Genomic DNA, 17,367 nt, shown 5'->3' with positions numbered 1-17,367 from the left:
TGCTGGAGCCCATCCCACCAATCATCGGGCAGTGGGCAGGGGACACCCTGAACTGGTTGCCAGCCAATCGCAGAGCACACGGGGACAGACAACTCACTCGCTCATTCACACCTAGGGACAATTTGGACCGGCCAATTCACCTGAAATGCATGGTTTTGGAATGTGGGAGGAAACTGGAGTGCCCGGAGGAAACCCACGCAAGCACGGGGAGCACATAAAAACTCCGCACAGGAAGTCTGGAGCTGGATTTGAACCCACCCAGGAGGTTCCCATGACTTGAAATGTGCCGCACATGCGCTAACCACTGCGCCGCCGTGCTGCCCAAAATAAGACTTAAAAGTGAAAAAATATAAAAGAATGTCAAGTTAAATAACGAAAAATATTTACAAGATAGATAGTGTAAACCACCAGATATGCGGCACGGTTCTATGGTCATGAGATTGAACCTCCTGTGTGGAGTTTGGCAATCCGGTTTCCTCCCACATTCCAAAATCATGCATATTAGGTTAATTGGCCGGTGCAAATTGTCCCTAGGTCATAATGAGCGAGTGAGTTATCCGTCTCTGTGTGCCCTGTGATTGGCTGGCAACTAGTTCAGGGTGTCCCCAGCCCACTGCCCGAAGATAGTTGTGATGGGTTCCAGCACCCCCACAACCCTACTGAGGATAAGCGGTGCAGATAATGGATGGATGGTTACTCACAAATTAAAATGTTACATTTAAAGTAATCATACTACTACTACTACTACTACAGTAAACCCTCGGTTATCGCAGATAATGGGGGACAGAACCCCTGCAAAACATAAAATGTATTTTTCTACCAGGCCAGAATCATTCGTCAATCAAAACAGCAATAAATAAATAACACAAAATAATCAAATCTAATTAATAGTTGCCTTAACATATAAAAATAAAGAAACTCTGGGTATACTCTTTTTCTCTAGCAGTTATCAAAATTACTTATTGTATATAAAAGCAAATATGTTAATATATTTATATATATATATATATATATATATATATATATATATATATATATATATATATATATATATATATATATAATTTTTGGGAGGGAAAAAGCCAAACCATAGATTTTAGGACAAGATACAACAAAACCGCCCAACTTGCTCCCCAGATAAAAGCTAAATCTTACTTCACTGTGTGACGTTAGATGATCTGATAAGATCCATGAAATAATAAATATGCCAGAGCCTGTGTCCCATTTCCAAATCCCATATAAAATTTGTCTCCCTCCCACAGTGTTGAGGCTCATTTTTTGTCCTAGAAACAAGGTGCAAGCAAAGTTATTTTATAAAAAATGTCACAAAATGCTGCAATCGAAGATATCAACGTTATTACCTTCAGTGCAGACGGCGCTGTGCAAAGGAAAAAGTTATCGCGCACTGTGTATAGCTTAGCCCTACTGGTCACCAAATCAAATTGCTCTACAGTCTTTGCTAACGCTTCTGGGTCAAATGTTTGTTTCGGGTTAAAACTTTGTACAGTGGCTTGTCATCATAAAGTGTCTTAACATTGAACATAGATTGTTTAAGGAACTTCCATATAAAGGATATAAAGGATTCTAATTAACATTTAATATTTTTTTTAATATATAGTTGATATTTACTACCTTTACATACTAATGATGGAGATTTAAGTCTTATTTTATCATTGAGTATAAATAATAAATGGATAAAACTAGTAAAACAAGGAGACAGTTCTTACTGTTATGTCGTTTTTCAACATAAAACTGAATATTCAAAGTTATGTAAAGAAAGTGTTTATCCTTGAGTTTGAAATTTAAATTTGAGTTGCTTCAGAGAAAACTTGAAATTAAATATGTAACAGGCACTGAAAAACAGTCCTTAGAAACTGTTGGAATGTTGGCCATGAATCAGCTGGCTTTGACCTTTTAGGTAAAAATTAAAGATTGCATTAAACAAAAAAGAAAGCAAAAGGAGCTCTTAAAGAAGTCCTGAAATGTAGCGGTACTTCCAACAGCAAAAACCAGATATACTGTGATTGTATGTTAGCGTAATAAAAATATGACCAATTCTCTTTTTGTGGGCTGAGGTATGTGCTAAATCAGAATCCTTGGTGTCACTATCATCCTCTGCCGTGAGTCAAGAGAATTGCATAGTTTATTCTGCATGTGCAGATTCTCTGCACAGTAATGTTACATAATGATTGCATTGCTAATATTCAGAATATAATTTGAAAGTTCACCATTTTGAAATGAAAACATCCGAAGAGAGAAAAACACTTTAACACTGAATAATTATAATCCTCGAATACAGGGGTGTCCAAATTTTTTAGCGGGCCAGATTTGGTAAGAAAAAAATATGTGAGGTTCTACTTGACATTATTTCAACCGTTTTTATTAAAATCACCCTCTGCGGAAAGTTTCCTGTGCTTGGCGATCAGCGTTGCGACCTTGTAGCTTGCCTTTGTAGCATTTATTTGAACCGCAGGGTCTCGTGAAAAAAGGCTGATGTACCGTTCAAACAGCTTCCAGTTGCTTCACCTTTACGCAGCGTTTGTTTCTATTTAGCTTTTTGTAGTCCGCATGTTTTGTTTAGATGTGCCTTTTCCTATTATTGTTCTTTGAAACCAGCCAGTCTCTTTGTAAATCTGGCAGACAATTTTGTTTTGGATTTGTCCTGGAAGCGGTGGGCCTCAGAGTCAACTTTCCTTTTTTATTTACAGTCGCCATGTCAGAAAATGCGTGGGCTAAAATTCTTATAGAAAGCCGAGGGCAATGTTGCCAAAAAGCTACTGCCATTATCTGGTTGAATGGTGATTTTTTTTTTGTTACAAATTTATTATATACCGCGGTCAACATTACTGGTGGGCCATATATTATTAATTTTCTGACCGAGGCTGCGGGTCGATAAAAATACGATCAGAGGCCGTAACCGGCCTGCGGGCTGGTCTTTGGACATGGCTGTTGTACTATTATCTTAATTCAATATTTACATAAGGCTATGCCTCACCTGCCTCCCCCGACTGGGTGCCACTGGTCAAAACTACCCAAATGAAAAAAGTCTGCATCTCCTGGACAGAAAATATGTTTGAACAATCACGTTTGAACTCTTTTCGTACAGAGCAGTAGTTGAACTGGTCTCAAACTCCACATAAAATTGGCTTTGGCACAAAAGTGGCATAAATCCAAATATGTGATGTTGCTCCACATCGCCCGCTTGACTGTAATGGACCAGCTTGGATGTGGCCCACATCTTTTTTCAAAGCCACGGTGGAGGATTTATAGCTTGTAACGCATGTTGTCTTGCCAAGAAGTAGAGATAAATGTGGCATGGTTCTTATACTTGACCCCTTTCATTATGCTGCACTAACACAACACATACAGTATATAGAAAACCAGATTTTGGTATTCAAACTGATAATCCTTGACATCAACACAAAGTTGTGATAAGTTTATAGTTAGTAAGAGCATCAAAAAAGTGAGAAGACATCAATTGATTTTTAACTCGCAATCAGAACAGAATATTGGCTGACAAATTCCAAAAGCTCCTATGTTGTAAGAGACTTTTACCCTTAGCCCTTACGTTTTTTTGATTAAATGTCCAAGGTTACAAAGGCAAATATGCCTAAAGAGAGTGGAAATCAACAATATTTGCGAATGACACCACTGGTTTTCACAGTGACCAACTCATTTTCACCGAGGACCATATAGGTTAAAATGGCTGTCTTCAAATGGGCATTATGTAAGTCAGAAATGGAACTGAATGTAATTAATTGACAGTTAAAATAAATTTGAGTACTCCTTCATATAAAATAACTTAGTTAATTAACTTAGCTAGTTATTTATTGATTTTTAAGTCACGCAGATTAAAGTTGCATACAAAAAAAATGTTGCTACTCATATTATGTTATGAACACTAGTAACAAAATGTTGTCAAATATTTTCGGGGAAAATGTCTCTCTCATCCAGCCTCATTGGCATTGCAATGGAAACACTGCAGTGTAGTGACGCTGGGCAGTCACTTCGTGGGTATTGTAGTCGAAAGGCATTGTGGGAAATTTTGTTTTTAGTCGAATCATTTTTCAACTTGTTTCAAGACACTGAGACGTTTAAGCTATCACAGGCCACATGAAATGTGGCAGGCTGCATTTGGCCCCCAAATTTGACACATGTGATGTAAACAGTCTATAATAGTCAAAGAACAAACAGTGAGGTATAATAGTCATCCTATGCAATCTCCTTTGCAGGTGTCCAAAATTACAAAAAGAATACTCATCAAGTGGAAACCTACATTTAGATCTGCCTTTTCTTTCGCATACTGCCATAATTTTAATGGGCATAATTAGGCAGTAAAAAAAGGTTTCACTAACAAAGAAAAGCAGTGTGAAACTGAAATAAAATACAAAGTGACCATAATGAGCTATCTAAATTCAGAGTTTATATTGCGGGAATTATAAGGAGTTTTGGCAGGAATCCGAGCATCATTGTACTCCGCTGGTTGATGTTTCCTGAGATTGAGTGGCGACATGTGTAGCTCCTGGTAAGGGCACCCTAGCCTCCCACACTGCAGTGTTTAGACTGATTATCAGGCGGGCAAATTATCAGCACTGATATTTGGGTTTGTGACAGGTATCGGCATATATTTAGCCTATAAAGTCGATTATAAAGCACCGAGCAACACCCTAACTATTTTCTTCTGCCCTGGATGCTAACCACCTCGCACCTTCTGGTTGGTTGAGCGACCGGGGGCGGAGCCACTGAAGCAGGAAGCCTACTACGCACTGATGGCAGTGACAGACTGGAGCGAGAGTTAGGTCTGTCGCGAAAGTTTTTCACATTCGCATTTCTTTTTTTTTTTTTTTTCACCGTCCCCTTTGCTGGTTGTGTTCCATACGGCTACTCTTGAATTATCGAGAAAATGTCAACATACATATTTTGCAAACACGGAAGCAGACAAAACGGGTGTCTCACTCCCCTCACATGAACGTCAACTCCAATTTTCCTATGCTTCTCAGCAGTGCCATTCCGATGGAATGAGTGTCGCGATTGTAGTCTGTATACTGTGTTTATTAAGAAATATTGATAAACGTGATTAAAACAAAAAATAATATATCATTGTCTATATAAGGACTGTATTAGAATATACTGTATATTCCTGCGAACCTCACCAACACCGGAGCCTACCCAATTTAGGTAAACGCTAAAATATTTACGACCACGGCTAGGTGTACAAAAGTAAGCTTTATATAGCATGTTTATAGTGTACTCTAGTATTGTAAAGCATATTCATTGTACGTAGTTGTTTACTGATCACTGTAACCAGAGAACGATTGTGAATGGGACCCTGGTTTTCCCAGTGTAAGCAAATGTTCGAATTAAACTTAAAATCTTACAATATTTCTAATGTTTACAAAGTAAGACACTTCAAACATAGTGTGTTGCGTGGTTTTAACCCTTAGCACAGAGGAAGACCACACATATTAGTTTTGTTAGTTGTGTTGAAATTCTATTTTTCTTTTACAGCAAAAGGTTTCAGAACTCTTAAAGTCTCTTATTTGCATTTAGAACAGATACTCTTTGTGTCTTTTTGCATTATTAAAAAAAAATCCCGCCAATTTTTAAGCCTTTAGAGCCAAAGGATATTGGCTCCAAATATCGGCCTCCTCTTAATACTAAAAATCGGTATCTGCCCTAAAAAAACGTATCGGTCGATCATTAGTGTTTACAATACATCAGATTTGTACTGGCCAGGGCTTAATTGGTCCTGTCAAAGTCTCATTTTTTTTATTATTTTTTTCAAAAAAATTACAAATGTATTTAAATGTACAAACATGCCAAGTTGATGAGAACAACTTTTGGATTTCTCATTCTATAAATGATCACAAACGCCATGGTATGTTTGGGCTATGTACTTGTGTACAGGGAATCTTGGCGAGTCGGCCCCTCCCTAAGTGCTAAATCTCACACTCTGTCCTGCCTCCGCTGTACTGTGATTAGATGTCTGGGTAAAATGTGAACAGCGTTGCATTTTCCCCATGTTGAACATTTTTCAACTCCTAGTGACTAGAAAAAAGGTTTAGCTTCAAGCGTGGCAGCCTAGCTCCTTGTCGTATTGCCATTGCAAGCATGAAAAAAAATCATTCAGAGCAAGAAAACGCTTTGGTGGGCATGGGCCCCAACTGTAGCTAATAAGTTGTGCGATTTTAACAAACCTCCTGTAAAAAAAATAAAAATCACCAAGTACAGTAATCCCTTGTTTTTTGCAGGGGTTGTGTTACAAAAAGCGATGCATTGGTCAAAAGCAGAAAAGTAGATACATTTCCTTTTTTATCAGATATCAGCAATATATAAGATGTATGACTGCAACCAAATGAAAACTTTAAATAAAAACACAAAACACAGAATAACAGATTAATGAAATGTATTGTCATTATACAATAGTACACCAAAATTAGAGGGTTTTTCCTTTCAGAGTAAGAAAGTGATGTAGAGTGGCTGGCTAGATGCAAGCTAGCATAGAAGATCCTCGGACTAAGCCAGGTCTAATGATTGTGATACAGACATCACAAATGTAACGGATCCCCACGAGTTGTAACTTCAGGTCATCTGTTTCATGGATCTGGCGTTGGTAAGCTAGTCGCTTGGCAAGCTACTGGCTTGGCAAGGGTAGCTTATAAGAGTTGTAGCCTAGCCACATTAGGCCAGACCTGCGCCTAGGCTCTTCTTGGACTCGATAATCAACGGAGCACTCGCTGGTGATTAGCATTTCTTTGCACTTTCCTTACTTTCCTCAGAGTCCGGTTTAATTGATGAATTTCTTTTAAATGTAACGAGCCGCTAAGATACTAGCGGTAGTCATGCCCCGCAGTCTGTTTTGGATGGTGGACACACTGACTCGTGTGCCACCCACCTGTCTTGTCTGATTGGCAGCCCACACCAGCCTATCACAGTTGTACACAGAGACAGTCACGCACAAACAGCCATCTGCCCTAGTAATTGCATTTGCTGCTTGTTGTCTGCTGAAGAACGAAAATCCGCAGTGCAGAAACTCCGATAAGTGAACTGATGTACTGCAAGGGATTGATGCTTTTCAGTTAGTTAAATTTAAAACTCACATCAGTGATTTGATCTATTTACTCGCCAATACGATACCTTGAGTTAGTACGGCATCGGAACAACACTAGTTACCTTAGTCTTATTAGTTAACGAGCAGATATTTTTTCAATCAAACCCCTTTGTTTACAATGCTTTGTGGGTGTGACTTGTCATTGCCTTTTATAAATACGCTATTTACTATTCAATAGTTTACAAGGGAACACGTTGATCATAGATCAAGCTTCTTGATATTGCTCTAAAAACAAAACAGATCGATGAATTTGAATTTAAAAATAAAGGTAAGATCTTAAGCCTGACCTGCAATTCGGATTGTGGAGTGGGGTAAAATCCCCCTGCCTTCTCCCATGTCCTCAAAACTAAAATGTGACATTAGAGATTTGCTTTGGGATCTGTCCCTCAAATCCAGTTATTTGGTTTGGTTTGGGCTGGATCGGGCTTGAAAACAATCAGGCCTGGTTGGATTGGGCTGGATTTTTTTAGGCCCGATCTTTTCTCTTATTGTACAAAATTTCCTTTCGGAGAGCGTACCCCCAGGTCCCAATAGACTGTCCACCCACAAGGGTCTCACAATATTGCATAGGAAACACTACATTGTATTCCATCTGCGGGGGAAACTTACAAGTTTCTAGCGACATCTTGCATCTCTGTGGCTGTCAATGTTTCTGCTGCAATATGTCATTCTCTTTCACACGCCAAACACACCTAAACATGCCCGGCATGGTATGTTAGCTCTTTAAGCCCTGATTGCTGACAACTCCTAAGCGTACGCTAAGTGGATACACACACATTTCGACACACGCTCTGACTTTAAAAGGATGACTGGAGGGTGACAGCGGTTAAAAGAGGTGGCACGTCCAAGCTTTCCCTGGAACGAAACGTCGGCTAAACAGCAAATGACAGCAGCGGAGGCGCTTCAAAGTTATCTGGAAATACGAGCGCTACAATGGCGACGCATGTGACATGAAAGCACCGTTTTGGTTTTAATTTCATAAACTGCGAGGCAGTTTGAGTTCGCACCTTTTAGAAGTGTGTTTGTCGTTTTTTTTTAACCTTGAATGGAGAAAGGGATAAACGTCAGTCTTGATAAATAGTTGGCTTCATCTCGAGTTTACAACACTCAAGGACGTATTACTGAGTGTCAGCTTCCCTATTAAAAAGAATAAACTGTCATTGAGATTATCACTTCCTTTATTTTATTGGAAACCACACCTTAATCATAAAACAGGCATAGACATTATGATGATAACAACTGTCAACTTTAAGGGACGAGTCGCTGTAAGTGCAACCAAAAACGTGAGCTAAAATGCATAATGAAAAATACAGACTCAAAGTGATCAAACAGTACGAATTTTCTTAATTTTTCCCTGGCCTTTATCAAGGTTTTTGGGGGCACCCTCAGAAGCAAGATTGCGGACAATAATATCAACTCCCTCTAGGTGAGCCTCAAGTAAAATAAATGCAAATTTTATATTGACTATTTTAAAAAAAAGCATGATTATATTATAGTTCATGAATATTTGCTTATTATTAAAATCAACGGTCTTTTTTTGAATTAATTAAATTTGTACCACTAGGGGGCGCCAAATTAGACACAATGTCCCTTTAAAAGTCAAGTTTTTTTAGATACATTTTTACATAAGTGTAAATCATTTTAAATAAAGGTTCAGCATAAATAAAAGGAAGGGAAAGAAAAATAGTGAATAAAATGCCAGATTTTGTTGGTCATTTTAAAAACTATTCTCAGTAAATTAAAAAAATAATCATAAAATTTGAAATATGCAAAAAGAGCTGCCATTTTCCATATCAAATTGGTTATTTTTTAAGTTTTATTTTTCTTTACCTTTTTGATATGTGGTAAATTTTAAGTACTATATTCTGGTAAAAACAAATTGAAACGATGGAAAACAATGAACATTGTTTTTCAAAGTCTTGTTGTTGCACTGTATTGTTCTTAATAGTAGAGGTTTCATTGTTTATTTCGATTAAATCGCTTCAGTTTTGGAAAGTATTGCTAATCGGCTAAAACTTAGCATAAGTTACACATCTTAGATGTCTTTAAATCTTTTTTTAACTTCCAGGCACTTTCTAGTTACCATTATTTGTCCGAAACATGCAAAAGGTATAAAAAAAAATGCATTACAAACCCTGCATAGGACATCCATCTTGAGTTGAGGCCCTTTTTTGTGCAAAATTCAATTTTTATTAGAATATTTTTTGTTTCGTTTTAGATCTTGAATCAGAATCTTCAGCATTCAGTTAACTGTATGTCGGAAATGTTCGCTGATGTGCAAACCAAATCAATATGCGCGAGAAAAAACGTGTGGTGTAGGGGTTAGGGTTGAGAACGCAATCTCCAGGACTTGTTTTAGCCGGCGAATGGCAGACTATTATTGGCAAGGTGTTTTAGCGTGCCCAGGCCATCACCGGGGGTTACATTCTATCTATGTGGAGCCCTCCATTGATCAGATAAGGGTGCAATCTTTTCGGTCAGGCTTTCATGTACAATTGTGGCTTTCTTTTGAGCTAATTTCATACAAGGAACCATGCAATATTTTTTGCATAGGGTTTATGGCGCACGTCCACTATAACCGAAGGCCGTATTGCAAGTGAGGTTTTCACTCTGGCCTACAGTCTCCAGGTAACAGTATGAATGAATGGTCTTTGTTGCCACTATACAATAGTAGAACGAAATTGAAGGGCTTCTCCTTTTAGTGCAAGAAGCTGTAGCTTTTGCTTCCTCTCCTGACGCCTCCTATGTCACTTTTCAGACCTGATAACAATCCTCGGAGCACCCGGCGGATTCGAAAATTTGTCAGTGATGAGGTATCGTTGTCTGTTATCGAGATTTACAAGATTCTGTTAGGTTAAGTGGCGTAGAGAGAGTCCAAAGACAAACTTTTGTGTAAACAAAAAAAAGCACTGAATGGGAGAGCCAAGAACCACTGTGTCGGCGCACCCCACCCTATTGGATCCATTTTTTATTTTATAATTACTGAGAAATAGACGGTAAAGACACACACAAAAAAAACTTTACATTACTCTTCCATTTGAACATCAAACCAAACTAGTGTATATCCGTGATAAGAACAAACCGAGTCTGTGGGACCAAACCAGTATGGCCGACTGTCTACTTCCAGGTATGTGTGTGACGTCAAGCGAAAGTGGTCCATTGAGAAACTAGTACATGCGAATGAATTAATGGTTGCTTGCTCAATAGACCCAAGGGTAAAGCTTGAAGCAAAGGCTAGGTCAAGGTCTGGCCTGCTTGTATTGGTTTTCGTTGCAACTGGCAAAGTGCCAACACAGAGGTCCTTACCCGTGTCAGAAGGCACCAAAGGTGACACCTTTACACATTCATGCCGTCTCGAGACAGCCGGACCAAATTGACAGGTGTCACCTTGTTACTCTCCTGAGCCGAATCCAAACTCTGTCTGCAGGGAGCTGATTAACAAAGAACCTGTTGCTACATTTACCCACGGCGCAATGCCAAACTCAGGAGAGAATTGAGCAGACCTGCTGCATCGGGGACGCCGGCAGAACTAAAATTAGCTCAGCAATGAAGCGAGACTGCCAACAGCAAGGCTCATATTTATGACATCTGGGTGTCATTATCGCATATATGTGACTTGGGGTATTGCTCGCATGTTTTGAAATTCTAATGAGTTAATTACAGCTGTATATTGAATTAGTGTGCTGATAAATCTCCTCAAAGTTTCATTTATGTACATAAGACAGATGCTGACTTAATTAAAAGCAATCTGGATTGATACATAAAAAAACATAGCTGCTTAACTTAATTGGAGTGGAAATGAGGTTTTGGGACCACAAACATGAACATAATCTCCGTTACTCTTTGTTTTGCCTGATTGTTTTTTGAAGGAGGCTGGTAGCCAGACAGCAACCACCCCTCACAAAAAAAAAATCTAATGAGTCCAAAATGTATCACTGTAAATCTTTCTGCTTCATGGAGAGGAAAAAAACTATGATTCTTGTGAAGCATAATCACACTAGAATTGTATTACCACTGAAATAGATTGCAATACCTCAAAAAAATGACACGTTCAAGTAATTAAATACAGCTTAGGATACTTGTTTATGAAGCGGTGTAGTGTATAATGAATGCAAATGTATGAGTTCAAACACAAAGACTAAGCTTCATAATAAATGAAGAAATACAAAATCTTACCTGACCCAATTTGCGGAAGATGTTTTTTCAGAATTTTTTTCTTTATTACATTTTATAACTTTTAACTTGTATTGAAACATTATTTTTCAGTAAAATAAGAATGATATATTTTTAAGAAAGCTCATTGTCTTAAATTCAATATATATTTTTTTAAATTGCATTAATTTTAGAGAAATATCTCAAACAGCTCACACCTGTGTATTACATGTTTTATGAATTTTATTGTTTCACTAGAAAAACACATAATAATGAAATACAGGATAATACATAAAAAAGCTTAATTGTAAAATATTATCCTTGCAACTTTTTCTCATGATATTGTATTTTATTAGGTTTGTTTCCAGTAAAATATGAAAAAGTATGGATGGATCATCGTTAAGTCCATAATTTTACTAATGTTTTTATTTTATTGAGAATTCCTAAAATAAGAAAATATATCCATAATCATGTGCATCGAAGACTCAATTCAAATTTAGGTCTTACAAGAGATAACATATATATTAAAAAGTACATAAAATGGAAAAAAAACTTCAAAGAAACTGAAAAGCGTTCTTCAAATATTGTACGAATTAGAGTTGATTTTAGTCATTGCAAACATCTACATTAGATGTTTTAAATATATTTTATTATTTCACTAGAAAAGCACAAAAAAAGATAATGAAATAAAAATGGGCTCTCAAAACAATAAATATCCTGAATTATCTTGTATGGCCGACAACTACATGATTACTCTGCTTAACAGGTTTTTCTAGTAAAATATGAAATAAATAATTGTAAAAATAAGACTTAAACATCTGTGTTAGCAGTTGGATGATCATTTTACTCATTTCTAATCTTTGAAGAAAATATTCCCCAAAATATGAATATACCGTATTTCCACAAGTGTGTGTGTTTTTTTGGGGTATTTTACACTACTAAAAAGTATTTTTTTTTAAATGTAATTCATACATTAAATTGAAAATCTTGAATATAAAAATATTGAAAAACGCTGTGCCCATATTGTACTAAAATATGTTTTTGCGGATCAAAAAACAAAAAGCACCTCCTCAACAGTCCACAAAATTGACTGTATCAAACACATTACAGGCAAACTACTCTTCTGATCCTATTAAACAAAAATAACACCTTAAAGTGGTATTAAGAACCTGGTACCCTCAACATGATACACCTGAGCAATCTGTTATGAAATTACAAATTGCATTTACTACCAAACACGGATTATGACGCTCTACTTGGCATGTGATTGGCTCATTTAAATTACAAAACCCAGTATCATACTGACCCAATTTCACATGGTTTGAATGTTAAAACATTAAAAATAGCTCCCAGTTTCTTGAATATTTATCCATGCATAACGTACACAACTAATTTTGGATTAGAAATCTGTATAAAATGTTTCGCTTTTTCCCAGCAGAAACTAAGCATTGTTAGTAAAAAAACGTTGAATGTGTGCTTCCATGGTTAAAATTATTTATTGACCATGTTTACTATGAACACAAGACCAACAAAAACATATGCAATGTATATATTTAATCAAAGTCTGATTCATCATCAAATAAGCCAAAGAGTTGTTTCCCTCGTTGTGCTATTTCTGTGTTTATTTAAATATTTTAGGACGACTTTCTGTTTTCCTTTTCTCCGTTGTCCAACATTCTTCTCTGGTACTGTGAATAAAAAGTGTGAAATTGAGATAAACTTGAAAGCCTTTTCACTTAGTGGTTGTAACTTGATGTCATCACTTCTGCGATCTTGGTTCAATTCTTGTTGCATCCTATGTTTTGCAAGTGTGGTCAGTGATATTTCCGACTGCTCAATCATTAGTTTGACAAATACGGTAAAACCGTTCATAGTTAACGGGCACCAAAACTTTGAGTTATTTTATAGGTAAAATGTTTGAATTAACTCCGATAAATACGTTGGCTACCACACTAGTAATGATCAGGGTGCATTCCTGCTAACACTATTGCTTTATGCATTAGACTACTGCGACCGCTGTTTAAAATGTTAACAACAAAAGCAAAAACCTTGACTCGAGACTAGTATTCTAGTCTACGGCTGCTTCATTTCTGTTTTTTTTAAATTTGCTACTTACCCTTTTTGAAAAAGCACACGTTTTTTCGTTTGTTTTCTAATATAAAAATAGACCGCGCAATAAAATCTACCACTTTTTAATGTTAAAAGGTTGCCATATATGCTTTCAGGATGACCTTCTGGCTTCTCCATTCCTTAACATTTGCTGCCGGTGCCGTGAATACATATGGTTTGATAATGAGATCACTGGTGTGGTTAGCATTGTTTGCCGTCACTGATGTGACCTGGGCTTGATTCCTGTTGCACACACTGATTTGCGATCATGTCATCATTACTTCCGACTGGTCATACATTGCACAAATATGGTAATATAAAACACACACACCCAAACTTGGATTTTCTTTGAAGGTTAAAAAAGTGTGTTTAACACTGATAAATACTTTGGCTACTCTATTATATATGAGCATGGTTAATGAATCAAGAAAGTGTATTCATCATTATGGGAAGGTGTGTGCAATGTTGCAGAGTCTGCTTTGGTTCTATCTTAACAAGGAGTGATATTAAATCCCCAAAACAAGAGTGGCATTCATGAATAAACTACATCAGATGGAAATTAAGCATCGTGTTTGCTGGTTTTAGCTACCCTCCACCCACTGATGTTGTCCTTCACACGCAGTGCTGACAGTTGAAGTACTAAATAGTATTTCCTACCTTTGGAGTGAGCTGCGCTCAAGCCCAAAGCGAGCACAGCCAGCACACCGGCTGCTGTCAGCATCTTCTCTTCTTCTTTTCCTTTTGATTTTTATCACTCTTTATCTCCTTTCCTTTTAGAGGACTCTTGCTGTTGTTCAGCCCCGACTCCTCCCGTCGCTGACCGGATGCGGGACAAGGCGCGTCGCTGCAAAAGGGAGCGATGGATATAGCGTTCTGCAGAAAGGGGACTAGAAGCCGGCGGTAGCCCAGGACTAGACCTGTTCTCACGTTTCTGGGAGGAGGGAGAGCAAGAAGGAGAGAGAGTCACACCCCCACCCACATTTCTCCTTGCACAAGCCCTCCCACCATCCTCAACTGCACGCACACGCATGAATTTACGAGCGACGATACACAATTCGGTTTTGCTGTTTATTGCTTTTTGCGATTGCCAAGAAAATGCCAAAGCAGCTCGACCTGCTTTTATTTATTTATTTACTCTGTAATCCTACCCAACTTCTATAACTTAACCTGATCTTTTTGTTGTTGGCATTTTTTTCATCAAGTTAACTTAAAGGGGCAGTGTGTATTATTTGACCTGTAAATGTTGCTTTATTGTGCTGTGCAACAAAAAAACGTGCTAAAGAGTACAAGAAAGAATAGAAATACGGAGACTCAAAGTGGCCCAAACGCAACATTTTTCTTCAAATTATTTTGCTAAGACTTTTGCAAGCTTTTTTTTCAGGTATCCATAGCTGCAAGATGGCACACCAAAATTTGAGCTCCTTGTAAGTGAGGATAATGTTACCTCAAATAAAGTATCTCGACTAAATGTTTACATGATAGTTCATGAATGTTTACATTTATATATTTTTAAATGAATAATGATTTTTACCAACATGGGGTACTCAATAGTACACACTGTTTTTTAAAAATATGCGTCATTTTCTTTGAAACAACGCAATGAATTATTCTCTTTTGTTTTGAGATTTAACTACTGTTCTTTTAAGTTGAATTAGGGTTATTGTCTCACCACTAAATGTCACTGTTTTTCGTTGTGCAACTGAAAACGAGTGCTACAAAGTACAAGGAAGAATACAAACGGAGACTCAAAGTGAGCAAACCGCATAATTGTTGCCCTGCCTTTCACAATGTTTTCGATTTTTTGGGATACTCTTAGCAGCAAGATGGCTGCCAGTTATGTCAGCTCCCTCCAGGTGAGCCCCATGTAGGGTAAATTAAATACAAATTTCGAGTATTTAAAGAAGCATGGTTTATCTCATTGTTCATGTATTTTGCTAAAGAAAGAGAAAGAAAGAAAAAGAAAGACAACAAAAGAAAGAGAAAGCAAGCAAGAAAGAAAAATAAAGAAGAAAAAAGAAAAAGAAAAAAAGGAAAAGATGTGTGTTTGTGTGTGTGTGTGTGTGTGTGTGTGTCTGTTTTTTTCTTATAAATTACAATTTTCTTGGTGCAAAATATTACACAATATTCTTTTAAAGCAGGGATGTCATACTCAATTTAACACTGCGGCCGAATCCATACTTTCTGTTCTCAGGTGGGCCAGAAGAGTAGAAAAATGGGCCACATGTTTGACAACTGTGCTCTAAATGTACATTGTGTAATATCTGACCACTAGATGTTACTCGATAGTGCCGTGCAACCGAAAATTTGTGCTAAATTGCGCAAGTAAGAAATACAAACTACGGGGACTCAAAGTGACCAAACTGCACCATTATTCTTTCCAATTACTTGCCAAGCCTTGTTCAACTTCTCCAGTTCGCAAGCATAACGTTTTTGGGTCTTTTGGTGCCCATAGCAGCAAGATGGCAGACAATCATGTCAACTCCCTCTAGGTCAGGGGTAGGGAACCTATGGCTCTTGAGCCGTATATGGCTCTTTTCATGAGTACATATGGCTCCGAAATAAAATGTGTCAGGGCGGACCAGAACAGAGCAGGAGACCCCAGAGCGTTCGTTACAAGTCTTTTATTTGGGGAAGCGTACAGGGTTAGCGGGAGACGCGATGACCGTCGAACGTCAGTAGCAACGCTGTGAAGACAACTTCGGGACACGTAGCCAATCGTAGCGTGGGACGGAAGCAGGTCGAGTTTACCGGGACTGGAGAGAAGATCGTAGCGTGGAACGGAAGCAGGTCGGATCGGAGGCAGGCAGAATCAGGTAAACAAGTCAAAAATACACAGGAAAATCAGGCGAGTCAAACGGGGTAAAAAGTATCCTCCCACGAAGAGGTCTCCGTGTAGCATGCTTAAAAAGGGAACATAAACCAATCAGGAAGCGCATTCCAGCGCGCCAGATGATTACCCCAGGTGGCTCCACTTAGGTAATCATGACAAAAATGTAACCATTGCACATCTATCTCTGGCGTTCCAAAGTCAAGTTATTTCATCCCGATTTTGGTCCATATAAAGCCAAAGCAACTTAATGCAGAAGTTCGATAAGAAACCATTTAAACTGAGAAATAAAAACGCTGGCAAACGACTTTGATTGGGTGGGCAGTACAGGTGGGCGGATCCCTGCACACAGCGCAAGGCACTTCCTTCTCTCTCTCGCTCAGTGCAGTCCACACCGAATATGACGATATGCTTATCGTTTGCAGTAATTAGTGACATTTTTACAAAAGAACTTTGCATGCCCATTGCTTTGAAACCGTTATGAAGGACAAATTTCATGGAAAAAATTGCCTCAACACTCTTAACTTAAGGTGGAAGACAAATTGCAAATGCTATATTTACATTGATTTGGCATTATTATCATTTCATACATTTGATTAAATCATCAAATGACACAGAGTGAAATAAAATGTGCTGAAGAATTAGCTTTTGTCTAGAGAGCATGTTTGGTAGTCTCTTCAATTTTGTCTGAAATTATATGATGTGGCTCTCTCAATTTCTTTTAAAAACATGTTTTGCTTTTATGGCTCTTTGGGTCAAAAAGGTTCCTGACCCCTGCTCTAGGTGAAGCTCATCTCTATCTATAAGAATTCTAAAAATTTGACAGTTGACGTATTTTTGCGTATTATTCAAAACAATATTGTTTGTTTTGTCATTTCATGGTTACAAGGGGCTAAATAATTTACAATGTACCTTTGATTGAAATGAAAACAAAATACATAAATAACAAGAAAAAAATGAAGGTTGTTATGGCCCTGTACCATTGCTATCTTGGACGAGAAACGCAACACAATAAGTAAAAGTGAAAAGGCAGCAAAAAATGGATTAAAACACAATAAAGAGTCGTAAAGACAATTTCATCAATAAAAACAAATTACTGAATGGATACAAATAAGAAATAATATTCTTTTAATAAAAGTAATTGAAATAGCACAAAAATAAATCTTAT

General features: G+C 37.6%; 1 protein-coding gene across 1 annotated transcript in view; it reads right to left on the bottom strand.

Moving 5' to 3' along the window:
* The window catches only part of LOC148358475 (calsyntenin-2-like), a 330,974-nt gene extending 316,684 nt beyond the window's left edge, over positions 1-14,290 (bottom strand). Inside the window, exon 1 of the mRNA XM_088345299.1 lies at positions 14,030-14,290. Within this exon, the coding sequence (XP_088201425.1) occupies positions 14,030-14,093 (64 nt within the window). The 5' untranslated portion in view covers positions 14,094-14,290. The remainder of the gene's footprint in view (positions 1-14,029) is intronic.
* Positions 14,291-17,367: the final 3,077 nt, after the last annotated feature.

This window comes from Urocampus carinirostris, chromosome 10, assembly GCF_059441175.1.
Source record: "Urocampus carinirostris isolate Australia breed hairy pipefish chromosome 10, RoL_Ucar_1.0, whole genome shotgun sequence".
Taxonomy (NCBI): Eukaryota; Metazoa; Chordata; class Actinopteri; order Syngnathiformes; family Syngnathidae; genus Urocampus; species Urocampus carinirostris.
This window is presented reverse-complemented; position numbering and strand designations above follow the sequence as displayed.